General features: G+C 45.0%; 1 protein-coding gene across 4 annotated transcripts in view; it reads right to left on the bottom strand.

Annotated features, from left to right (window-relative positions):
- Window positions 1-353: 353 nt before the first annotated feature.
- ADPRHL1 (ADP-ribosylhydrolase like 1) overlaps window positions 354-26847 on the bottom strand; it is a 40020-nt gene continuing 13526 nt past the window's right edge. Inside the window, exons 5-9 of one of the 4 annotated variants that reach the window (XM_066990506.1) lie at window positions 22779-22906; window positions 18998-19130; window positions 16950-17103; window positions 10854-11052; window positions 354-5015 (exon numbers count right to left, since the gene is read on the bottom strand). In XM_066990506.1, coding sequence (XP_066846607.1) covers window positions 4704-5015; window positions 10854-11052; window positions 16950-17103; window positions 18998-19130; window positions 22779-22906 — 926 coding nt within the window. In that variant the 3' untranslated portion in view covers window positions 354-4703. Of the gene's footprint in view, window positions 5016-6014; window positions 11053-16215; window positions 17104-18997; window positions 19131-22778; window positions 22907-26847 lie in introns of those variants that run through there. The other 3 variants (XM_066990507.1, XM_066990505.1, XM_013197421.3) reach the window with 3 other exon arrangements.

Genomic DNA, 26847 nt, shown 5'->3' with positions numbered 1-26847 from the left:
AAAGCAGTGGTCACTTATTTTTAAAAGATATTTAAAAAATCAGTGAGCCGGTCTGCTGCTTCTAGATGAATCCCGAGGCACATCCACATACTCACACATATTGCAGGCTGCCGTGACCCGAAGAACTTATGCCTCAAGTACGCAAAGACAGGTGCAGGAGAGGATGTAGCGCGTCCTGCTCTCTTCAAAGCCACGGCATTTGCACAAGTGATGCTCTGCGCTTTATAGCTGCTCGCAGCTGCCCCACAAAGCTCAGCCTGCGCCAGCTCTCTCGGGCGAAAGGAGAGCGGTTTGCATACCAATGAGGTACGCACAGGCTCCCTCCTTGATAATGACAGAACGCCAACGAGCTCGTTAGTTGGCACGATTTTATTGTCTTCATCTTCCTGACACACGAGACTCGGTGGTACAAATAAGTAACCCACATACAAAGGGAAACAGTTGTATTAAGAAATCTGCATGGCATGACAACAGTACAAGCTTTCTTGTTATGTGATGGGTGTCATTTGAGTGAGTTAATAAAGATGTCTTTGGGGGATTTCTGGTCTTCTGCGATAATTTCCTTCAGTCTGAAGGTACTTAGAGCTGAGATACATTTGCTGGGACCCCGTTTGGATGCTTGGATCAGCGCTGCCCTGCACTGTTCCCATTCTTTAGGGGAATGAAAGATCTCAGTAACCGGGGCTAGCAATCCAGAGCTGTGTTCAGACAGCCCAGCATTTGTACAAGTCCCAAGGGACACAATTGTTTAACACTGGTGATGTAGCTCAACTAGACATGGCTGTTCCTTGGTAAGGATGCACTGGCTCTGCAGCATCCAAGAGTTTTATTTCTCTGAAACTTTTCAGAAGCCCTGGGGAGCACAGCGATGGGAAGCATCTCAGCCATATAAGAACTTTGTCAGTGCCCTGCAAGGGCCAGAGGGACAGGCGCTGCATCTGCTGTGGGGCAGGCCAGACAGTTGTGCGCTCTGTGGGTTGTGGTCACCGTTTCTCTCAGTCAAAGCAACCTGTGCTGGCTGCATTCACTGGTTCCTGCACACCGAGCCTTTTGTTCACAGCCTTTTTTTGGTAGGTACAGGGCAAGTAGGTGCCTGTGAAGCTCCCCTATATTTCAGAAAACTAGCTCAAGTTTTCAGAAGGGGCTTTGGCTGCCTAACATGAGACACAGTATGGAAGAAGCGTGATTTTAAGAGAGCAAGTGCTGAGCACTTCCCAAAAAATCAGATCCTTCGGTAAGGTGTCCCGTGTTGGACATCTGAAGTCACTTGCCACTGTTGAAAATATAGTCCCTAACAGCTAACTGGGGGTTTTTCTGAGAATAACCAGTTTGGTGCACTATAGATTATTATGGCTTTTTCTTCTCAGCAGTGTGCTTTTGCTACTGTTCTGCACACACCCCGGAAAGCCTGCTGTAGTGCTGGCTTGCCAAGTGAGAATCACACCACGCCACCAAGTTGTTCTTGCACCTGCAGCTGTGCACAATACAAGCAATGAACAGGGACAAATCAAGCACAGTGACAGGAGACATGAAACGATTTCCAAAACTGCCTCAGGTCCTTCAGGTTGTAAGAGGTTAAATACAGGCCTGCCAACTCTTTTGCTATTTGGTATTAAAAAAAAAAAAAAAAAGTCATTTGGTAGGCAGGAAAGCAGATTCCCATAAATATTTTTTTCTTTCCATATTGAAAGTTCTCATCAAAAACTGAAAAATGCTTCATTTTATAAAAAGAGATGCTTGTGGAAATGAAAAACAGAAATAAAACTTAGCGGACGTTACACATTTTGGAAAACGCATAGGGAGCGAAGTAGTTAAAATTGGTTCTGCTAAGAGCTGATTATACTTCTGTGCTCATTTCTAAGGTAACAGAAATCTCCTTTAGCAAAATGTTAAGTGGAAATGCTATGAGGATTCACAGTTATTATTTGTGAGGTTTCTCACAAAGAAGAGAGCTCCTTTTGGATGGTGTGCAGTCCTTACCAGAATGGGAGTAAGAGAAGAACTTGTTCTCTACATTTCCCTGCTATTTCCACCAGAGTGATTTTTTACTCCGTGTTCACCGGTGCTTGCTCGTGACCTGCTGTACAAATCCAACCATTAGGTGGAGCTTTTCTACAGCTGAGAGATGCGATCTGTGGCAGCTCTGCCTGGGAGGGATGCTGCACCGCAGGACTGAGTAATGCCCGTGTGTTGTTATCTGCTGGCTGCAGATGGGCACGAGAAAAGCTAAAATGGGGGGTGTGCTGTATTTTAATATGAAATCTTTGATTATTTTATTATTTTTTTTAAATTTCTTTTAGTATTTCTATTGCTGTCCTTTCAGTTGAAAAAGACGAGAGATGGCGGGAAAGTGAGATGCATCTAGAAGGCAGTTGACGTGGTGCTGCTGAAGTGAGGTACATCCAGAGTGCAGTTGACCCGGTGCTGTTTTTGGGGACCAAAGACAGAGTTGCTTGTCATTCAGTCAGAAATGCAGGCGTGGGACTGCTGGAGATGGCCACGCATTCAGCAACAGGAAGGGGACAGACTGTCCACTTCAGTGTGAAGTTTCTTTGGATAGCCAGACTTGGCTATCCACATTGCCCAAACCAATCCTTCTGTGATCTCCATATTACTAAGCCCATCCGAGAGGTTTCTTGCTGATTTGAAGAGTTTGGGAAGCTTTTCACTGTGGTCTAATTGGATGGGACATAATCATCTGAAACACTTTACTAATGGCTGCTGCTGGGAGCCTGCCTGGTTCCTCTGCCTGCCCCACTGCTAACCACGAACCCTCCCCTTGGAGGAACACTGACAGGCATGGGACATCAACCACCTCACTAGGAAGCCTGTACTAGGGTTTGACCACCCTCACGGTAGAGAATTTTCCCTAATGCTCAGTCTGAACCTCCCCTGACACAGCTTTGAGCCATTCCCACACGTCCTGACATCGGTGCCCAGGGAGCAGAGACTGGCACCTTCCTCTGTGCTTCCCCTCCTCAGGACTTGCAGAGAGCAACGGGGTCACGCCTCAGCCTCCTCTTCCCCAGACTGGACAGCCCGGGTGTCCTCAGCCTCTCCTCATGGGAGACTTGTTTGATTGACTGCATCTATAGTGAAACCAGGGCTTTAAGGAATTGTAACTAAAACTGACAAAAATAGTAATAATAGTAATATCTTGCTACATTTAGTGAGGACTATGGACCTGGTGCCTTTAGAGACTTCAAGAGATGCTGGCTGCCACTGTACTTTAGTGAAGCAGAAGGCTGTCTCATGGCATAGGAGCAGGACTGTTCAGCATTACACCCGTCACACAAAATTGCAAAAGCAAAGAGATGTGTCAGCAGAGGCAGCAACAATATCTGGTACTGGGTCAGACGCAGTGAAATGGCAGCCTGAGAGGGCTCCCTCGCTGCTTCTCCTGGGGTGAAGGGGGCTGGGAAAAGCTCTGAGGGACTGGAGCCAGGAATGGGAAATGAAATTTTTAATGTCTGTTGTGTATGTCTCCTGGGCAAGGATCTCACCAGGGTTGGTGCCTGGTGATTTGCACAGTTTGTGCCACAGATGACGTAGATGTACATCCTCCTCCCCATGCTCCTCTTCTTTCTTAAATATTCACTTCTGGAGTCTCTTTGCTTATCAGCAATGCCAAATTCCCCATCAGTGTGGTCAGGAGCGGCTTGTTTTGAGCTGCTAACTGCAAGACACTCCAAAGAGTTGCCTGTGCTCTTCTGATGATTGCCGCTGAGATTTGCACGGCCTCGCTCCCTCCTCTCTTGAGGAATTGCTTGTGCTAACTCCTGAAGCTCAGGGATGTGCATTACACCTAAGGATGCATTCAGTGCAAACCTCCATCATGCCTGAAGTGCACTTCAGGGAGGAACCCTCAGTTGGCTCGAATGGATGTTTTACCTCTTACCATCAGAGATGAAGGCAAGCTGTGATCTAAAAGTTAACCCTCAGGAGATGACTCTGCCCAAACAGAGGGTGTTGCACCTTATTCTCCTTGTGCTGTATCCATCAAGAAAACCAGGCATTGCAGGTGTGAAATGGAAGAGCCGAGGGCCCCCTGGTACCCACCGATTCACTCTCCTGGGGGGCACCTGCTGCACACGTGGGTAATTTTCTGCTAGACAGAATCCTTTAATTCGTCACAAGGCAGTGATCTTTCAGATGTGAATAAGAGGGGAAAAAAAAAGCCTTTAAGTTTCTTTTGAAAGATTAGAAAAAGAATAATAAAAGCGGCTTCTCCTATGCCAGCAAGATCTGCCTGCTTTTTTAAAATGCCAGCTAGCAGAGAATTTACTATTCAAGTCTGGTGCAGACGCTTTATGTTGTAAGGGCTTTTCTCCAATGGGAAATGAAATCATGGACAATAAAAAGTAAATTACAGCTTAGGTTTAGTACAAAGTGGCCTTTATGGTTGCCAGCCCATAAAAGCTGCAAGGGTGACATACACCTCCGTGCAGAAGGGCAGCGTTGTACAACCGATAAATTCCCTTCAGCGGGTTTTTTTTTTAGGACCAGTGCGGTATACAAATGCACTTCTCATTTTGTGAGCCTGCAGATGCCAGGAAGCCTAACTCGTGGCATGTTGTGGACAAGAAATCAAAGCCCAAGCCTCTTCAGCAGCCAGGGGATGCTGCTGCGTGCATGTCCCCTCTTCCTCCCAGCAGTGTCCCTGACCAGGCTGGCCCAGTTGTCACGTATATGACTCGTGTGCGTTATTCGGGCAAAGGGATTTGATCCCAGCGTGCTGCCAGCCCGCTCTCGTCCTCGCTCCTTGCTGGCCGCGGGTCGGGGCGGCCTGCCAGCCGGGCTGGAGCAGCAGCCAGGCCGCAGCCAGCAGGCCGCACGCTGCGGGAGCAGGACATCCGAAACGCTTGAGGGGAGCCAGGGCCACAGGGAGCAACCAACGCTTGCCCTCTCTCTTCCTGGGCAGCTCTGAAGCTTGGTGCCACTGAAAAGATTTTAATTGTTTTTTTTTGAGCAGCCCCACCTTTGCTGTCACGGAGCCAAGATCCGCATGGGGGTGGCTGTGGAAAAAATGAATCGACTCTTTAGGCCATGCCTTTAAATACCTGAACTCGTCATTACAGCACTGAGCTGAAGGGGTGCACAGGAGATTTTTGCTGTAACACCTCTCTGCCTGTCTGCTGTTCACCAGGGGCAGAGGAGCCTTTGGAGCAGCCCCGTCCTCATTTCTCCAAAACAAAGTTTGTCCCGGGCACGCTTTACGCAGAAGCCGCTGTTGTGGTACACACAGAAAGCCATGGCCCATTAGCAGTGTTCGGCAGTGCTGGCTGCCTCGTATTGCTCCTTTGCACATCAGGCTGTAAAATCAGCACTTCCTAAGACTTTTGGTGCTAGCTGCAGTGCCTGGCTGTGCCCGCATGCCCAAGGACCCAGGCTGAGACAGAAATCCCAAGAAGAGCTGAGCTCCCCCGGCAAGGTTTTCAGCCTCTTCTGCTGACATTATCCCCCAGAGAGGTTCTCAGAGCCTCTCAGCGTTGAGCTGCTCCGTACTCCTACACTTGTTGCACATTTGTCTGCGATAGTTAAGAATAACTTGAAATGGCGTATCCCTCCCAACAATAACGCATGCAGTATGTGGCCAAAGTACCAATAGCTTCACAGGAGGTTAAATCACTATTTTTCCAATATTAATAAGGCTGAAAATTTGCATTCACAGTAAGAGCTTTTGTAAAACCAATGTCCTTTGAGGATTTTTCTGCAGATAAATAAAGCGTTCCCTTCCTGCCCTCGCTACTTCTGCTAGCAGTGCCACTCAATGCAGCCGTAGACCAACAGTTCCCATTAACTGGTGAAAAGGCAGAGCCTGGAACGAGCGCTTTTTGACATAATTAAAGCTGACACTGCCTACCACCATTCCTGGAAAACGTGCTAGCAGAGTTTCATTAGAATAAGTAAATACAAATAGAGTTCACCCTGAACAGTCCTCTTTGTTACAAACAACACCCATTAGTTAGCAAGGGGAGTCTGGAGCAGGACTGAATTCACACTGATCTCAAAGCCCTTCTCATATTTAATTTATAAACTGATGATTAATTCAGTGATTAGCTAATACACTTGCAGTGATTAATTTAATTCATGTATTCAGGCTAATCTTAAGAAAAGAAAAGCCCAGCTTGGATAGATGCACATCAATGTCCTTGTGATTAAAAAATGATAATGTAATGCCCTGGAGAGTAAAGAAAAAAAGAAAGATTGAGTGACTCGGTGGCATGATCAGCTGTAAGTTCTTACTTAAGCTGTAGCAGTATTTTTCAGCTGTGATGTTTAAATGTGTCAGTTACTCTAATGATCAGTGGTTTAAAAGATGAATCTAAGGGTCTTTCACCGTAGCTTTCCACTGTGTACTTGGAGAATGACGCTGTTTTGGAGCAGTCCTCCAGCTCTGCTTCTCTGTCACTTGTTACAGCAGCTGCCTGCCAGCTAGCCTCCCTTTCAGCAATGTCTTTTTCATGCTTCACCAAATTATTTGATGAGAGTGCTTGGTACTTCTTAAATCCAGGACGTTTTTTTCTATTTTCAGCAGGACTTCCATCATATTTTGATGCATCATGCAATGGGGACAACTGGGGGGACTTTTCTGAATTAGACAAACAGGTCTCTTTTGGGACAGTGTCTTTTGGGACAGTGTTGCTTTTACGTTTTATGCCATCACGTGGCAATGGAGTTTGAGAGCTCTTGAGGTCACCTGCAGAGTCTTCTTTTCCTGAATCATGATTGTCCTTCTTCCCTTTCTTATCCGAAGACTGTAGCTGGTATTTCTCTGTTCTCAGGGGTACACTCCTCTTTTCTGGACTACCAGCTTTATACTTCGTTTTTTCATCAGACGGTGGTGTTGATTGCTTCTTTTTGGCTGTGACGGTCTTTTCTTGAGGTTTCACCTGCAGATTTGAAGATGGGGACTGGGACATCCCAGAACCTAGATCTTTGTTTTTATCTTTTACATCATTTGCATCAGGCTTTTTAAAACTTTCAGTTGCAGTTTCTTGTTTTTCTCCTCCTGGACCATTTTTCCCAGGCTTTGCTGATTTACTTGGAAGGGGTAACTGACGGTTCCCAGCACACTGGTGTTTATCATCCTCTTTTACAGCCTTTGTTTCAGGTGGCCTGATGTCCTCTGCTGATGGTGTCTTTTGCTTCCTCTTCCCTGAAGTAGTTTTTTCTTGGGATTTCATCCCTTTTTTTGAAGAGGGTGACTGGGGCTCCTCAGAATTTGGATCTTCATCTTTTTCTTTTACAGCATTAGTACCAGGCTTCTTAAAACCTGTAGCAGCTGATGTTTGTTGCTTTTGATCTTGTGGATTCTTTTCTTGAGGCTTAGCCAGTATTTCTGAAGATACTGATCGGTACTTCTTGAGATTTGGAAACTTGTTCTTCTCTTTTGCATTATTTGTACCAGGCATTGTAAAATCTCCAGACCTAGTTTGCTGTTTTTCTCCTCCTGGAGTTTCTTTCTCATGCTTTGCTGATTTACTTGACAGTGGTAACCGGTACTTTCCTGGGTGCTGGTGTTCGTTGTCCCCTTTTACAGCCTTTGTTTTGGGTGACAGGATGTCCTCTGCTGCTGGTGTCTTCTGCTTCCTCTCTGCTGAAGAGCTTCTTTCTTGAGGCTTCTCCAGTTTGTTTGAAGAAGGTGACTGGGGCTTCTCAGAGGTATGTTTAGTCTTTTTTTCAGCTGACTTAGTTTCAGGCTTTACAAAGTCAGCAGGTGATGTTTGTTGCTGAGGGGAAGATTTCTTGTCTTGCTTCACCAGAGGATTTGATGATGGTATTTGATTTTTAGGATCACATGAAGTATTCCTCTCTCCTTCATGACTCTTTTTATGCTGCACTGGATCGTTTTTCAAACCATGAAAAGTATTCTCCTCGTCAGTGGTGTTATTGTCATTGCTTGCCGTATTTCTTGGCGGCACTGAATAATTCTTGAAGCTCAACTTTATGTTTCTTTTCCCTGCAGTGTCATTTGCACGTTTCATTGGTTCATTTGACGAGGACAGTTGGTGTTTCTCATTATTGCAGCAGATGTTTTCATCGACTGTCATATCATGTTTGTGTTTTACAATATCTCTTGCAGGTGTTGGGCACTTCAAGCCCTGCCCAGTATTTTTCACTCCTTGAATGTTAGTATCACGTTCTGACGAAGACAGCTGAGGTGCCTGAGGACTATGAGCACTCCTCTCATTTGAAGAGTTATTATCATGATCCATCGTATCGCTTGGTGTTGATACTTGTTCCTCCTGAAATTTATGTAAGACACTTCTCTCTTCTCTCTCCTCTGTCTCCATGCTCTCATTGCCATGCTTCATGTCGTCATCTGAAGGCAAAGGCTTACGTTTTTTATATTTGGAGACATTATCAGTACCTTTTGCATGCTTCTTTTGGCCTGACACCAATTCAGTTGATGAAGGAAACAGGTTCTCTTCCTGCATATCAATTCCTTGCTTCAAGGTATCATCTGGAATTTGTGTTTGGTTCTTCTCCAAGAGTAACAGGGGCTTTCTTGCTAGCACAGTTTTATTTTCATGTTTTCCTGTTTTCTTGGTTGAAAGTGAAATATAATTATCAAAGCTCTGGAGTGTATTTGTCTCTTCAGCTGTAACATTTTCATTTTCTGTTTCATGATTTGGGGACAGCAGTTGGTTCTTAAAATCACATTCATTTTTCTTCTCCACTGTAGTATTGTTCTCATGCATTGTCAACTCATCTGAAGAGGGTAATGGATGCTTCTCATAGCCGTGACTGCCATGATCATCTTCCACACCACCAGCTCCTGGTCTTACCACATCAGTAGGTGGAAGGTCCGGGGGATTTACAAGAGTGTGGTGGATTCTTTGTCCTGCAACCCCACTCACTGGTCTTGTTTCAAGGTTTGATGAGGATGACAGCCCTGTTTCAGAGTCAGGCCATGGCATCTCGTCTGCAGTGGTCTCCTCACGCTGAATGAAATACTTGGACAGCTTGTGACAGGTCTCCAGGTCAGTCAAGGTACTCCTGCCCAGGACTCGATTGTCTCCATCATTCATTATTTTGTTTGATGAAGATAATTGGCCCTTCCCCAAATCCTCTTCTGCGAAGTGCAATCTGTGTTTCACAAACTCATCTGGCAAAGGGCCTTGTTTCTTTTCCCGGTCAGAAGAGGTGTGCTCTTCTGCAGCACCAGGCTCCTGCTCCTGGCTCTCCTTTGAGGAGAGCATAGGTTTGGTCTGATTCGCATCTGGATTTGACATGTGAGCATCGGAATTACCAAAGTCATTTTGTGGGCTGGGCATTTGAGGTGGCTGCGGCTGCTTGATTTTGGGTTCATTTTGCTTCTGGCACTGGGGTGTTTCATTCTCCTGTTCCTTTTTATTTGGGACATCACTAAAATTTTTGCTAGAAGTAGAGCGTACTTTGTCTTCACTGTGATACTTCTCTCCTTCTTTGGCTTCCTCAGAACATCTGCCTTTTAAACCTGCTGCCTCTTTTTGAGCTACTGGTGGCCTTTTACCCGCAGCTGGTGTTAAAAGAGTTAGCTGTCGGTCCTGCGTCACAGGCTCAGCTTCAAAAGATGCTCGAACTCTCGGAGAGTGAAATGGCAGGGTGTTTTCCAGGGCTTTCTGCTCCGGGATACATTTTTGGCCTGTGAAAAAAGGATCCTTTTCTGGCTGTGTGAGCTCTGGGTCAGCTTCCTCAGAACAATACACGTACATTATTATTTCAGGAATCTCATCTGTTTTAGTGTCCTGAGGACTTGGTTCAGGGGATCCTTCAGCTTTGCTAGAGTAAGGTGAGCTAGAGGGTGGACCATCATCCTTAACACGTTGCACAGCATTGGTAGTCCCCAGTAGTGAAGATGTATCAGGCCCAGCTGATAAGTTATTCCTGTTGAAGTCTAGACTATGTTCAGATGCAGGAGGAATGCAATCTGCAAGTGCTTTATTTTTACAGATGGTAGAAGAGCCATCTAGATTAGGATTAAAGTCAGGTCCTTGCGTTGTGGAATCTATTTCCATCTCAGCACTGTCCTTTGCATCAGGCATCTCCTTGGGTGCCATCAGTATCTGTCCTTTGTCCTCCCTGTCCTGGACTGCATGTGCTGGTGTTTTCTTCTCACCAGGCTTTCTCTCAGACTCTCCCTTTTCCTTCAGTGGCGTGTTGTGATTGAAAGGCTGTATCGCGGCATTATTTTTTGACCAGCTCCAAGGATGGTTAATTTCAGTAGCCATGCTGAGTCTGGGCATCGGAACCATGGAGCACACTAAATACTGGGACTCAGGGCTGTTTATATCTGTGGCTGCCAGTGCTGCCGTGCGCAGTACTCTGACCTCGGGTTTACGAATAGCTTTTCTGCTGGCGAAGTTTTTAGTCTTCTTCTCACCTTTGCGCAAGAGTGACGCTTTCACCTCCGCGGCTGAACAGAGGGAGCTTTGTTCAAATTGCTCCTTCAGCTTGGAGAGGACTGAACTCTTGTTGACTATTTTTGGCAAGCCACTGTTTGGCCCCTTCTTTTTCCAGACGGGAGACTTCTCCTTGGCTTCTTTTTCTTCGGCAGCCAGAAATTTCTTCAAAATGTCCTTCACTGTGTTTTTCCCACTCTGGCCGCTCCACCTGACCCTCTCGCTGGGCACTGTGTCTTCACCCTCTTCTGCCACTTTTCCATCTCCTCTTCTCTCCTTGCCTCTGTCTAACTTGTTTCCAGCCCTGTTCACCCACAGCCTCTCCTTAATGACCAGTCTGCCGACTTCTCTTCTTTTCTTGATGTAAGGCTCGCGATTGTTGTTTAGAAACCTGGACCGCAGGAGCTGAAATCGGGTAGGGTACTGCCCCCTGTTTGGGTCTGGAGATGGTTGTTTAAAACTCACCTGGTTTTCTTTACCTTCTGCCCATTTTGTCCTCTTGCTGTTGAGCTGCGGGTCGCAGGCTGCGAGCTCAGTGACGTACAGCAGCAGGCTGCTGAGAACAGCAAAGGCCCCTTGCTCTGTTGCCATCCTATTGAGCTTCTTCTTCAGCACCAAAGGGTCTATCAGCATCTTATCTCCACAAGAGTTTGTGCTTTTGGTGCTGCACAAGAAAAAACACGCATGTTCTTTTCAAGTCATCAACATTGCTGCTACCTCCTTATTTTGCTTAGTGGCATGCTACTGTGCATAAAATGGAAAAAAATACTATGACTTTGAACTTTTCTAGAGAGTTGGTGTTAGTGGCCTGTTAAAAAGCATGCAAAGTGCTTTACAAGCTTCGTGAGGCATCGTGTAGCGGAGCGCACAGGCTTTACACAGTTCCTGTGGCACCGTCGGCTCGTTCTTCTGTGCTTTGTGGCAAGTGGAAGCACTCAGGGGAACAACAACACTAGTCAGGGTGACTACATCTCCTCCGTACCACTCCTCACTCTAATTTGGTGTTACAGTGTCCTAATGCAAGGACAACATCAAAGCTGTTTTCCCCTCCTGCTAGGTAAAGCATAGGTAAAGGTAAATACAATGAGAACACAGCAGGAGAACATGGTTCTGCCTATGGGTTACTAAAACAGACTCTCAAATGATCCAAATAAAACAAAATATCAAGGCTGGTGAGCACAAATGTGCTACTGATGGTTTTTGCTAATGGTACTGGTTAGAAGTCAGGAGGTATGCTTCCAAAATAAAGAGAAAAAAAAAACCAACAACAAACAACAACACGTGATTTGCATTATTTGCATTTTGATAGAATTCAAATCCCAATTCAAATTTATGCTCTTAAATCTTCTTTCTGAAAGAGTACCACCACACAGCTCAGCACTACCTGACAAACCAACAACCGTGGCAATGTCACTTGGCTGCAAGACCCTTTAATCTGGGGCAAGAAGGCTGGTATGTTGGATCTACACTTGAGGTACTGAAGAATCAGGCCCTTGGACAGCTGGGGATTTAGGCAATGCTTTAATTGGTGTGGATCAGTTACTAAATAAAATACTGAACTCAGCACAAGAGCTGGAGTGTGAAGTCAATAACAATAGATGGGGCTGGAAGGGAAAAAAAAAACAAGAGGTGTCAGCTTTCTAACACCACAAAAGTCTGGAAGGCTACTTCACCGTGCAGAGAAATAGCTTCACGCACAGAATTGCAGCCTGCATACCAGGAGGGTATTAATTTTTATGAGCAGAACCCGAATAAGAAATTCTTCAAGTTAAACCCACATGTAGAAAACGAAGAGAAGCTGCAGAGGCTCATCCTTTGGGGAGTGTCAGGCTTGAAAAGCTGTGGAAGGCCCAGCTGTGCCCCAGCAGCTGTTACCCCATGGACTCGGAAAGAAACTGGAACTGTTCCCCCCAGTTTTATTACAGGGGCTATTTGGAAAGTGAGGGGCTGCTCCTCATCCGTTTGGGTGGTGACATTTGGATTCCATTTGGCTGCGTTTCAAGTGCACGCACATATTGAAAATTACATCCCTCGGCAGTGGGATGAAGTTGCCATCTTGAATGGAAGAAGGTCTATTTATAATGACTTTGTAGCTATTTTTAGAGGCCAATAAAAGAAAAAAAAAACCAACAACGTGACAACTGGCACATGTCTAATGTAACAAACAATACTTTGTTGGTTTTGATCGGGAATAAGCACATTTCAACATGTCACAGGTGCTCTCTCCCATGTGCACAATGTGGTAACATCTACCCTTTCTGCTACTGAACGCACCTCAGCTGAGGAAGCAAGGATTGTGAAGGGAAGAAGATCAGGTCCTCTTTATTATAATTACTAAAAGTAAATTATGACTTATGAGCTATAAAATCCAAACAGCTTCGTTAAAATATATTACTAGTGAGCTCCATTCAGGCTTTTCCTTTGACTCTGTGTTGGTAACATATAAATTAGCGTGTTCTTATATGATGCCTTCTGAAATGTAGAACTTATGGGAAAAGTGCATTGCCTTAAGTACCAAGCAAGGTATGTTGCCTGGGTTGAGTGTTTGATCTGTATTCACCAGCAAGAAACAGAAGATGAGCACCTCTAGGAGCTATGGCACCTATTTAGAGCATCTGTAGTTCTTCCAAGGTGATCTCACCTACATATCAGCATTATGACCATGTACATCTCAAAAGCATTCTGTGCAAGGGCTGTGGCACAAGGAAAGTATGCTGAGACCACCACAGAAAACGTGGGGTAATGATGAGACTGTGTTGTCTCAGTGTTTGGAGAACAGTGTGCTTTCCCCTCTGGGAAGGAGGTAAAAGACCAAGGGTTTCTCAGGTACATTAATTCGGGAGCGTGACCACCATTTTCAATGGGCCACGACATCATCCCTAATATTTCTTCACCACCTTTTCCCAATTTGCATCCTGCTGTTCTTGAACGGTGTGACCTATCAATGAAATATATTCACCTCTATATCACCTACACATAGTCAGCTCTAGTCCCACCTATGGCTGGGAGGAACCAGGCAGGTACCCGCTGTGAGCAGGGGGAACCCCAGGCCAGCAGCGACCTCTCTGGAGAAGTCACTACACATTGTTCTTAGTGCACATGATGCTGCTTTGATGTGCTGCCCGCTTCTGGAAGCGCTGCTGTAAAGAGGTGTTTTTCGGTGTCCGGAGGACAGACCTCTTGGGCCTCCACAGGAGGCAAGGCCATCTTCAAAAGTTTCCTGCCTCCTTGTCCCTTGAATAATTAAGATGCGTAAGACAGGCAGTTTGCTTATTTATTTATAGGTTCTTTGGAGACACTTATCATAGCAGTATCTGAGTGGCAACAGCCTGATACGCTAAGGGGCTGCAGTGCAACCCTATCCCAGAGGCCGTCCTGTCCTGGGGAAACCTCTGCAGCAGGTCTGCTGCCATGTGGTGGATGGAGCCAGCACTCTCCTCCATCCCTGCCCGCACCCAAGTGCACCAACCCACCCTTCGCTTCTCACTGCGTTAGGGCTCTGGGGGATGCAGAAGAAGCGGTGGTGGCATCTCACAGTGCTTGCTAAAAGCATCCAATGAAGGAGTTTCTGGTTCACTGCCTCTGACAATAAGGTGTAGGCCTTTTTAGTGTTTTTGATGAAATGATGGCCAACACGCCGCTCACCTCAACAAGTGCAGAGGTAGTGTTTTGTAAATCCAGTCCTTGTGAACCACCTTCTAAATTACATTCTCTTACTCGTCTCTGAAACTAAACTTGGTCCTCACCAGTCTGGACATAAGGTGAAGTGTGGAGGAAATGGTTATGAGTGTGCTTCATCCTTTTGTGATTCGTTTTTTTTAAAGGAAACGTCAAAGTACTGGAGAAGATCCTACCTGATGCAGGATATGTTTTTCTCTCTTCTCTATTGCTGAATTTATTACAGGTATGCTAGAGTCATCATAAACTAGAAGGAATGTTTTTAGGAAATCTTGGTATCCTCTTAAATCAAAAGCTACTGACACAAACGATCCTTTTTGTTTAACGTATCTCCAAAGCAAATAAGAAAGCACCTTGCAAAGCTGCGAAGAGAAAACATGCTAAAACAACAGTGTTTGAAGTAGCCCATAGTACAGAAACCTTTTTCATATGGGTATTGTCATGCAGGCTTCTATTCATAACAACATGGATCACCTGCTCCTCCTTCTGCCACATAACATCCCAGTGACAATCCCTGCAATTGCTTACATGGAAAAAGGAGTAGGAAAGTACTTATGTATTTTTAGCTATCTTTTTAAAACACGCTTCAGCAGCTGGAGAAAGATAGGAGAAACCAACACCACGTAGTCAATCACTCTCTGTGGAGATTAGAAAGTGCTACACAGACCTCAGTTTTTGAACTTCTGAATTAAAACATGAGGTTAAACACCAGGGACAAATTCCATGCTTAATTCTTCTGTGTCATTTCACTAAGGATTTGAGATCTGTGCCCATGTTGCTGGTATATCAGAATCTCCTTCACCCAGTGCTACTGTTTACTTTAGATGCAGATGTATGCAGCTTTTAGTTGAATCATAGTTCACTGGTTTTCTTAAGACAGAAAGAGAAAGAGAAAAATAGGAGGAGGAGGAGGAGGAGGAGGAGGAGAAGAAGAAGAAGAAGAAGAAGAAAAGTGAGGAGAAAAGTGAGAAGAAGGAGAAGAAGGAGGAGGAGAAGGAGAAGAAGAGAGGAGAGGAGAGAAGAGAGGAGAGAAGAGGAGAGGAGAAGAAGAAGAAGAAGAAGAAGAAGAGGAGAAGAAGAAGAGGAGAGGAGAAGAAGAGAGGAGAGAGAGGAGAGGAGAGGAGAGAGAGGAGAGAAGGAGAGAGAGGAGAAGGAGAGGAGAGAAGGAGAGGAGAGGAAGGAGAGGAGAGGAGAGGAGAGGGAGGAGAGGAAGGAGAGGAGAGGAGAGGAGAGGAGAGGAGAGGAAGGAGAGGAGAGGAGAGAGAGGAAGGAGAGGAAGGAGAGGAAGGGAGGAAGGAGGGAAGGGAAGGGAAGGGAAGGGAGAAGGGGAAAGGAAAGGAAAGGAAAGGGAAGGGAAAAGGGAAAGGGAAGGAAAGGGAAGGAAGGGAAGGGAAGGGAAGGGAAAGGGAAGGGAAGGGAAGGGAAGGGAAGGGAAGGGAAGGGAAAGGGAAGGAAAGGAAGGGAAAGGGAAGGGAAAGGGAAGGAAGGGAAGGGAAGGGAAGGGAAGGGAAGGGAAGGGAAGGGAAGGGAAGGAAAAGGAAAGGGAAAAGGAAAGGAAAAGGAAAGGAAAAGGAAAGGAAGGGAAAGGGAAAAGGAAAGGGAAAAGGGAAAGGAAAGGAAACGAAACAAAACGAAAAGAAAAGGGAAAAGAGGAAAAGAGAAGGAGAAGGAGAAGAAAAGAGAAGAAGGGAAGAAAAGAGAAGAAAAGAGAAGAGAAGGGAAAGGAAAAAAAAAAAGGAAAGGGAAAAGAAAAGAAAAGAAAAGGGAAGGGAAAAGAAAAGAAAAGAAAAGAAAAGAAAAGAAAAGAAAAGAAAAGGAAAAGGAAAGGAAAAGAAAAGGAAAGGAAAGGAAAGGAAAGGAAAGGAAAGGAAAGGAAAGGAAAGGAAAGGAAAGGAAAGGAAAGGAAAGAAAAGGAAAGGAAAGAAAAGGAAAGGAAAGGAAAGGAAAGGAAAGGAAAGGAAAGGAAAGAAAAAGGAAAAGCAGTTGTAACTGTTTTCTTTCCAGGGTTTCTGTTTCTCAGACTTGTGAAATGTATCACAGCTGTACTGTTGACCTATTACAACTGCTTGAAGACCTCAGCCAAAAATTATGATACTGATACAGCAACATATAATCTGTTCAGTCTAAAAATAAATAATGATGCTTAGGAAATAGTGTAAGCACTGATTTATTTACAAATATTTCAGCCAGTTGTATTTTTAAAAAAGTTTGTTCTGAAGACTGAAGAACAACAAAAGTGTAAATCAGGAAGTTTGGACACGCTGATGCTTTGCTGAGCCTTGGGGGTATTTTTAGTGTTGGCTTTTCCTTTTCTTGAAGCTTGTAATGTAACAATACCTTGCACCACAGCGCTGATGCAGGGATCAGCGGTTCATTAAAGGATAATCCGTGAGATATTAGGTTTACAAGTGTCACAGACACATTAGATTTGAGAACAAGGCAGAACAGCAGTGGTGAAAGGATTGTCAAATATACAGAGAATATCCCCATAAGTGGGCACTGCCATTAGTTTTGCAGGAAAGCATTAGTTCTGCAAATTAATTTTGTATGTGTAATTACTGGTCACAGCTGTTTAGAATGTGGTATTATAGCAAGTTAGACTGAAATCAATCAAAAGAGGTTTTATTTATTTTTTTCCATTTGAGGTTATCTCACGGGTTTAAGTAGCAATCATTATACTCAGAAATCCCTACATCTGTAAAAAAAGAACACCATAAAAACCTAGTTGCTCTTGAATTATTCAGCTATCTTCACTTGCACACAGTCTACATACAGCCTTCCAGACTGACTCTCAGCTAGTTCCTTCATCGTTAAAGTCAGTCAATTATCTACAGGGTCTGATATAGTCTTTATAGAAAGAGAAAATGGCAGAAACTGCTTTACTTTTCCTGCGTGGACAGTCGGTAAAGGTTCTCGCCCAAGTACTCTAGCCTCTCCCTTTGCTCAAGGTCCTGGTACAAGCCCTTGGGAACCTTGCTCAGGCCGTACACCAGCCCGTACAGGCAGCCCGCGATAGATCCAGTCGCTGCACTTTCTCCTGCGGGTTCAAGCACAGATGCAAAGTTCTCTTAGGGTCGCCTTTAAGTACAAAACCACAGCCCGCACTGCACAGGGGAGGAAGTATGAAGCCACTGATGGAGCGTGGAAAGGACATAATGGCCATGCTGGGTCAGCCCCAAAGGTTTGCGTGACCCCATGTCTTGTCCCGTGTCTAGGGAAGAGAGTAACACCAAGGCCAGCGTACAGCAATGCCTCTGCAGTGTGTGCTCCTGAGCCAGAGTGGCCTCTCTATCTCCTGGCCTTCATCAAACCTTTTCCCATGGGTCTGTCAAGTGCTTGATCACTTTTTGAATGCAGGTGAACTTTTAGCATTTACAACATCCTTTCTCACTGTTTGAAAGGAGCATCTCCTTTGGTCTGTTTCAAAGATTTCACCTGCTCTTCGTATTTGATACTCTGTAGATCTTGTAGTGGAAGAGACAGCATAGGATTGATCCCTCTGTTTACTTTTTCTGTGACGTTTGATTACACAGATTTCTATTATATTTGCTCTATGTCGTCTCTTTTCCATGCAGTGTGTGTGTGTGTGTGCATTGAGGTGGGGAGTGGGGAAGAAGCAGGACAAGACAGTTTGGTTTTGGCCTGGTTTCCTGGAGGAACAAGGGACAGACGGTCACTCTGATGCGACAGTCATGCATGTCTGTCTGCCATGTGCTCACACACGTGGTTTGTGAACCTGTTGATTGGTTTTGGAAAATGTGATTGAGGGCTAACACTAGTGGAGGATAAGCAACAGGGAGATGCATGACAGATGAGCTCTGGCTCACTCTTTGTCTAACGTAATCTCAATCACCTTTCCAGCATTAGGAAAGGGAAGGACATGTCTGGTCAAATGAGAGACTGAGTGGCCAGAGGCAGAGGCAGGGGCATGGCCAGGAGAGTGGACAAGGTCATTGCTGACAGCACAGACTCATTACTAATTTGGCTTGGGGAAAACCCACTGCAACCCAACAGCTCTTGCAAGCAGCTAGCTATCGGCAGGAACACAGGAGGGAACAGTAACTGCAGGAGTCCCTGCTACATGGAAAATATCCTGATTTGGAGACTGTGTCTCCCATCCTAACACCACAGCATGACACTGCATGTGATTTAAAACATCTAACCCCATGATAAGTAGCAACAATGCTCATTGTGGTCCTTGTAGGTTCTTGTTGGCCAGACTCTGCAGTGAGGGGCCACCACCTCCCACCACCATGGCGCAGGTGTTTTCGGTGCTGGGATCATCTCCCACAGCTGCCCTGGCCCAGGGTGTGTGGGTGCCAGTGAGGGAGTTATCTCTTGCAAAAGAATAGAAACAACTTATTGTGTGCCTCTAAGATTTATCTGGCAGGAACTTGATTGGGCACTGGTTTATTTTTCTGCCTTACTTGCCTTCACTATATACAGTTAAAAGGTGGCTTTGCCAAAGGTGCTAGTATTTTGGTGTAGAAAGATGCCAACCCTAAGTTATATTGGACTTACTTCTCATGCACCTCTGGCAAAACCGTGGGACTCAGATGAAGTAACATTTGACAAGGACCATAAATAGCTTGCACAGCAGCTGCTGCTAAAAGAATGTGATTGATGGCCCACAGAGGTTGTGGAGTCTCCCTTCTGGGAGATCTTCAAAAGCCTCCTGGATGTGGTCCTGGGCAGCCTGCTCTGGGCGTCCCTGCTGGAGCAGGGGTTGGAGCAGGTGATCTCCAGAGGTCCCTGCCCACCTCAGCCATGCTGTGACTCTGTGATGGTGTAAAACCAGGAGACACAGAAATAACCGGTGACATGGCAGGTTGGTCAACAGCGGCCATTCACAGGCAGGTCTCACTCCCACCTCCTGTGAGGACCCTGTGGCAGGAAGGAGCAGGGGATGGGAGCCGCGGCCGCGCCCTCACCTCCGTGGAACATGGAGCGGTTGCAGAGCTCCGTCCAGTCCCCGCCGCACCCCAGCAGGGCGTCATAGGCGATCATGGGGGCGTCGTGGCCCCGTCTCCCGCCCCGGCCTTCGGAGCTCCACCTCCGGTACGTCTGAAGGAAAGATAGAGTCATCAGCGTGGGACAACAGACAGGGGGATACGTGCCACAGCTTACCACCCTATATCTCACTTGCCTACCCTGTCCCTGTGCCATGGGAGTCACAAGGAGGTATTTGGTACTCTTGAGCTTTGATCTTTTCTGCTCTGGGACTGTTTCACATCGAGAAGATTGACGGGTACCTCAACTGGGGCAAATGTCTTGCTGCCAATTGCTGACATTTTGTATGGGTGCAAACAGCATATGGGTGCCTGAGCTTTCTGCTGATGACTGAGTGCAAAACAACTTCCTGCATATTTAGCTTGCTGAGAGCAGGCTCTGCTGCACTCCCTCTCTCTCTGCTGGTTGGTCTCTTCTGGAAGCAGCACATCTCTCTGAGAGACAGAGGCCACCATGCCCACAGTAGAGGCGCTCCACTAGTAAGGACATGAAGAAACTTGGCAGGTCAAGCACTTGGCTTGATATAAGCAAGCCAAGAATGCCAAAAAGGATCAAGAAAGATTCTAATTTCACACCCTAGAAGTCCCTATTCTTTCAAAAATTAGGGTTGGAAAGGACTTACATTATCGTTCTTCTTTCTGCCTCTGGGAAATGTTCTCAGCTTCCCTTGTCACATGTTTGCAAAAGTTTAATTAGCCAAGTTTTATGTGGGCATTGAAAAAGGTTTGATTCGGTAATTTCTTTAGGGACTCAGTTTCAGGCTGTGTTAACTCAGGTCACTTTCTCTGACTTTTTCTTGCCAAGCTCATTCTTTCCCCTTCCATTGAACAACCTTGCAAATATAAGAAACGCTTCTTTCCCAGGAAAAGAAAGAAGGAAAAAACAACCAAACCAAACCAAACCAAACCAAACCAAACCAAACCAAAACACAGCAAGGTTTGCAAAAGACAGCTGGATTTCCTCTAGAGGAAGTACCTCCAGAACTCACTTCTACCTGCCCAAAATCCCCAATGAACTCAAGACTCTGATAAATTTAGCATTAAAAATAACTTCATTTAAAGGAAATTGGCAGCTTTCATTCCTGGAGTTTAAGTTGCGTTATTGTAAGTTAGTTGCAGCTGCTTAGCTGGCCTGTGGTTTCTGCGATGTATATGAAGATTTGCGCTTATATCTACTCACTTCAACCTCAATCAGTATATACTTTGTTGTGGTTTATCTGCATTTACATCAAACAGGGCGGAGTTGGATTACCTTTAGTCTGTTGCCTTTTTTTTTTCTTTGCAAACTAAAGAGGGTATTTATTTATTCTGTCCTCTAACACAAGCAAAATTTAAAGCCTTATTTCTGCAGTTTTACTCTGGTGGAGCAGCACTGACGCAGGTGCAACACTACCAAAGGCAAGCACAAACCGTGGAAGTGCTATTCTGGGTGAGCACGCCGGCGTCTCAAGTTTCGCTCCATTTAGCCCTCACGATCGCTGATGTTCTGCACACATCTGATGTTACCTCACTTTGCTGGGAATTCTTTATTTGAGGAAGAGTGCTCCCGGGGATCGATCTGCACCAAGGCAGCATTTCTCAAACTTTTCAAAAGTGCAGCCTTGCACTGTGATTGGCAACAGCCCGGCTTCCCTTGGCAAGGGCAAGTGAAGACCACAGGGTGGATGGATGCGGGTGTGACTATGTTCCCCCTTCTGCTGCCAAGCCCTAGAGGCAACGCACACATCCCCTCCTCGCTGCAAACCCCTGCAGTCAGTAATTACAGCTGCCTCTGCCTTCCTCACCCTCGAGCGGATGACCTGCAGCTGGCTAGCACTCCCTTTTCTACCATTTTCTATCCCTTTCTGAGCACCTTTTGGGGTGCTGGTTTAAACAACTTCATCTTAAGGGGACAAAGTCCCTCTCACATTTTGTTTGTCATGCAATGTGTCCAGCATTGGGAAAGCGAGCAGGGCAAGGGTGTGTTTGCAGAAGCAAGGCTGAACCTGAGTGCAGTGCAATTTCTGCCTATTTACTCTATATCTAACATGTACAAAACATATATTGCTGAAAAATGATTTATCCTACTATGAGCTGCTTGCCCACCTTGTGTTTATACATTAAAGAAGGGGTAATCTGTTTTTCTTCCCCCACATTTCCAGTTACCTCCAAGTTTAGGCTGTGTACTTTTTTATACAGAATGCAACCTTTGCTGCTTAACGTTTGAAGTGCATTTCTTTTTTATAGAGGGAAATCGCCTTTGCAACGTACTCAGATCAGCCACGTTTGAGAGCTTAACTTTCACAGCTCCTGCAGCTGCTGTGTGCCTACAGAAACGTGCCTCTGGTTTAGCAGGAACCTGCCCAAAACAACCTGCTGGTGAGAAGGGGTGACACATATTTGTGGTTTATTAATTGCCTGCAGAAAGGCAATCAGACACAAAATGGTTTGAAGGGAGTGCAAAGGCAAACAGTCCTGGGAAACAGATAGGCAGGATGGTTGCCTTCTCTGTGATTATTCTTTCCATGGCTATAAACATGCTCAATTTGTAAGCAAAATGAGAGACTTCTGCCAGGCTGTGGTCTTTGCATGGCAGTGGAGTTCAAGCAACATTTTCCTTTCTTGTGCATGAAAATAAATAGTTTAGCAGATCAAGCTAGTTGGGTTAGGTAATACAAAGATAAATTTTGTTTCTGTATTAGGAATAAAATCAGTTCTCTCTTGAATACAACTGTGGGGAGATTCTATTCAGTTTAATCTCTCATTACGCTCTTCTAAGACTCCAGTAGAACTGGAAGAAACAAAAAAACTAGTAACATTCATGGCACAGAACTGATAAAATAAAGCTGGAAGGAGATTTAATCTAGTCTTTGTATTTAAAGCATCCAGTGTCAATCTATCTTCCATTGGCACCTTTCTCTGCATAGATGAACACCTAAAAATATACAAAGTGGCTTCTCAGAATAGAGCTGTGCTTTAATAGTCTGGAAAGGGGGATTGATTTATGGGAAAAGGTGACAAGAACCACATACTTTTTGCTTAGCTGCTAAGTGAAGAAACTTGAGAGGTGCCAGCATGTTATCAGAAAGCTGTAAACACCAGTGAAGAACGGCATTATTTCTCCTGAGTTAAGAAGTTTTAACCAGAAGTCATAAGTCAAAAGAAAGATCACATATGCTATAAAATAGTATCCCATGAGATGTGGTGAAACACAATCTCTTGAGACACCTAAAACTAGTTGGGACACTGCCTGTGTTTGCAAATAACTGCTTAGGAGGGCTGTCTTCTGTTCAAAAGACCATAGCTACACCCAGCTCCTAAGAGATTTCTTTGGGACTTGGGCCACAGCTTTGCTAGGCTCTCATGAGAGCCTCCAGCTGGATGTTTTTCTTTTCCAGCCTCAAACAGCCCTGGCTGATGGGAGTTTATTTACAAGTTTTGTACTTGCGCTGAGTATCACCACATTTGACATTAGGACTTCCTCTCCCACTGCAGGAACCTTTAGCACCTCAGGACTGATTGCAGCTGCTTTTTAACAACAACATTTAACCTGCACCAAGGATGGGAGTTTTTTATTCTTCCTTGAAAATTTAGGAAAAAAGAAAACACAAAGACTTTCTCTCTGCTCTGGCACTGCAAAAAGTTGTAAAATATTGGTGTGTCCCTTTGAAAATACCTCTCTTAGTTCAGAGCCTTTCTGGGCATTTTCTGAAGTTGCAGTTACCTTTTCTCTCTCCTCTGCATCATAGTTGTCCGGAAAGACAGGTTTGTTCTGGTTTTCCTCATTGATTTCTCTCTCCTCCAAATAAAACTGCCACTTGGCTTCAAAGTAAAACCAGTGTTCCTGATATTCTGAATGCAAAAGAAATTAATCATGCAGTATTTCATCTCAGCAGCATTTTCAGTTCTATTTAAATAGCTTTTAAAGAAAATGATCACATTGACTCATACGGAAAACTGGTTATTTTCCAGTAACATACATTAAACAGGCATATATACTAAGTATGCATTTTAATATGAAGTGGGACATCTAACTGGAAAAAGAAGATGTGAAAGAGAAGAAAGTATTTTCAGAATCTTGTGCTATTTTTATGATATATTAAAATTACATTAAGATACATCAAGATAAGATTTGGAGAACTTACTGAGGAACACTCTAAGAAAAAAGACAAGAGTCAACAAAAAACAGAGAGAAAAAATCAAATCTATGCCATTTTTAAAATTCCTTTACTATGCCTAAAGATTATCTAAAAATGCTTACATGTCCTAAATACAAATTACCTCCTACCTCAGTTATCAGTTTTTATTCATGCAATTTCTCTAATATTTCTGTTCATTACTGTGATCTTTCAGGAAAGGGCTGATAGAACGACCAAAATTTCCATTTTTTGTATATTGTAATACTTATTGAACATAGTAAAAGGGATAAATAACACATACATCTACTATTTGTGCCCATACAAATAAGCCTTTTTTTAGTAACCACAGGTCTTTCTCCTTTTTTATGTCACTTTGAGAAGAGTATCTCTAATAATGTTTAACTTTGTGCATGCGAATAATCTTATTAAATTCAGTTTGTTTTTAAAACAATGCTCAACCCTTTATAAAGGCTTGAAAAGTTGCAGAAGTCACACTGAACACATACACACACCTCTGCAGAATTTATGCCTGAATGAAACCCTGTCTGGAAAGCAGATGGGGTTCAGGAATTAGAAATCAGTGAGATGGACAAGACCTCTAAGTATGCCAAGGCAAAGCAGTGAATCAGTATGGGACTACTTGTGTACAGTTTAAAATATAATTAAATGTTGCTGCTTTTTCCCTGGTTCTGTCCTTTCTGGTCACTCAGTTCTGTGCTGCAAGTGACTGAGGAATGTGCACACAACCAAACTATTTTTCTGAAGGATGTAACCAATGAAGAAAGACTGAGAGATCTGGGGTTGTTTAGTCTGAAGAAGAGAAGGCTCCAGGGAGACCTTACTGCAGCATTTCAGGACTTTAAGGGGGCCTATAAGAAAGATGGAGAGAGATCTTTTACAAGGGCATTCAGTGATAGGACAAGGGGTAATGGTTTTACACTGAATTTAAACTGATTTAAGTTAGATATTAGGAAGAAATTCTTTACTGTGAGGATGGCGAGACACTGGCACAGGTTTCCCAGAGAAGCTGTGGCTGCCCCATCCCTGGAGGTGTTCAAGGCCAGGTTGGATGGGGCTTTGGGCAGCCTGGTCTGGTGGGAGGTGTCCCTGCCCATGGCAGGGAGGTCGGAACTGGGTGATCTTTAAGGTCTTTCCAGCCCAAACCACGCTGTGATTCTGTGGTTTTGCTTCTTTTCCTAACAGGCCATAAAGGTGTCCTTCTTTGCTGATTAAGATCTTTAAAGCAGTTCATTGCCAAGTAAACTCATCCAGGCTGACTTGCGTGACCTGATACCTTCACAAAATTGTGCCTCCCCAGCCCCACACTGAGACTAATCTCCAGCTATGTGGCCCTGATGACCGGGAAACTAGTTCTCAGAACTCTAAAGAAGGGGGTGTTTAGAAAAACAAAGTGAAAATGCACTAACAGCCATCAGAGAGCATTTTAAGAGGAAAAATATAAAATCACGGTATCATAGAATATCCTGAGTTGGAAGGGACCCACAAGAACCATCGAGTCCAACTCCTGGCTCCACACAGGACCACCCAAAAATCAGACCCTATGTCTGAGAGTGTTGTTCAAACACTTCTTGAACTCCGGCAGACTCAGGGCCTTGACCACTGCCCTGGGCAGCCTGTCCCACTGCTCGACCACCCTCTGGGCGCAGAACCTTTCCCTAACACCCAGCCTGATCCTCCCCTGTCCCAGCCCCATGCCGTTCCCTCGGGTCCTGTCGCTGTCCCCAGAGAGCAGAGCTCAGCGCCTGCCCCTCCACTCCCCTCGTGAGGGAGCTGCAGGCCGCCATGAGGCCTCCCCTCGGCTTGCTCTGCTCTGGGCTGAACAAACCAAGGGACCTCAGCTGCTCCTCATACATCTTCCCCTCTAGACCCTTCACCATCTTAGTTGTCTTCCTTTGGACACTCTTGAATGGTTTTATGTCCTTCTTATACTGTGGTGCCCAGTACTACACCCAGTACTTGAGGTGAGGCCTCCCCAGCACAGAGCAGAGCAGGCTAATCACCTCCTTTGACCAGCTAGCAGTGCCGTGCCTGATCCACCCATGGGTACAGTTGGCCCTTCTGGCTGCCAGGGCACACTGCAGGCTCATGTTCAACTTGCCATTGACCAGAACCCCCAGATCCCTTTTCGTGGGGCTGTTCTCCAGCCTCTCGTCCCCTAATAGGTACATATACCCAGGGTTTCCCTGTCCCAGGTGCAGAATCCAGCACTCGCTCATGTTAATATCATACCATTGGTGATTGTCCAGCCCTCTAATTCGACAAGATCTCTCTGCAATGCCCCCCTACCCCTGAGGGATTCCTCCCAGTTTGGTGTCATCCTCAAACCTTTAAGTCCTGCATCCAAGTCATTTATGAAAACATTAAAGAGAACTGGCCCTAAAGTGGAGCCTTGTGGAACCCCACAGTGACTGGCGTCTTCACTATCCAGTGAAGAAAAAATTTATTGGTTGAAGAAAACTACCAAAAAACACCCCATCGGTTAGTTCCAAAACTGCTTTTGAAAATGCAGATGACGCGACAGGTTGCTTTGTATTTTAAAGCAGGCATTTTCCACTTTCCTTTTTTCCACATGACCATAAAATGTGAACACCTCAGAAATGACTATTCTCTATATAGCACCTTGATAACCAGGGGTGTGTGATTGTTGCAATGCACAGGCTCAGTAACAAAGGGGAAAAGCATATGCAGGAGATGTTGGTTGTGTGGACGACCTGTGACATGGTATGAAACCCTAGCCATCAGACCTACTGAGGCTCTGCCCCACCCAGTCTCATCCAGCCTGAGACTACAGTCACATTGAGATCCATGGGATATCTGGCAAGTAAATGCAACTGAATAGCAGGGAGGGGTGCTGAATCAAGCCCTCTGTGACTGAACATGGTGTTTGTTATCCAAGGGGGATAAAGAAGCCAAGAAAGAGTTTCCTAATCAGGAGGACTCTGTTTGGCAGGACTTCTTTGCAGTGCATCTCACCAGCCAAGGAGCTTAAGTTTAATGCAGAAGACTTCTCTTGCTACCAAAATAGGACTAAGCTCAACAATACAGGCACTACCCGGACGGCGTGCCTCAGGAGTCCAACACACATACCTCCATGCAGGGGGGGTCCTGCTATGGTGGAGTGACAGGGACCTGCTGTAAAGTCGTTCAAAGAGGAGCTCACTCACACTAATCCTGCACCTGCTCCTCATAGGTCTCATCTAAAAAAAATCTTAGTGTGCAATGAGACGTGGTTGAAAATGCACTTTCTTTCAGGAAGGTTCCCTGCTTCTTTCAGGTTTTAAAGCAGCAGCTTTCCTTCCCATGTAAATCTTCATTTCTGGGTGCTTTTGATTATAGATTTCCACAGAATTCAGTCTTTCTCAACAGTCATCCCTTGAGATTAACAGGAAAATTTTCCTCAATGTTTTAATGTAACTATTCTCATCTGTCCACAGCAGGTCTCACTGTTACAAATGCATCACTCCCAAGCAAGAGGGAACTAAAACACCTTTGTACTGAAGATCGCACCCATTAGTGAAGTAGCAATATCAAGTTGAACAGTTGTGGTCCACTCAGTTGTTTTAAAAAAGGATACAACAGGTTGTATCTTAAATATTTGTTCAGAATATCAACAAGTCAAATCTGCATCTGTGG

The sequence above is a fragment of the Anser cygnoides genome, chromosome 1 (assembly GCF_040182565.1).
Source record: "Anser cygnoides isolate HZ-2024a breed goose chromosome 1, Taihu_goose_T2T_genome, whole genome shotgun sequence".
NCBI lineage: Eukaryota > Metazoa > Chordata > Aves > Anseriformes > Anatidae > Anser > Anser cygnoides.
This window is presented reverse-complemented; position numbering and strand designations above follow the sequence as displayed.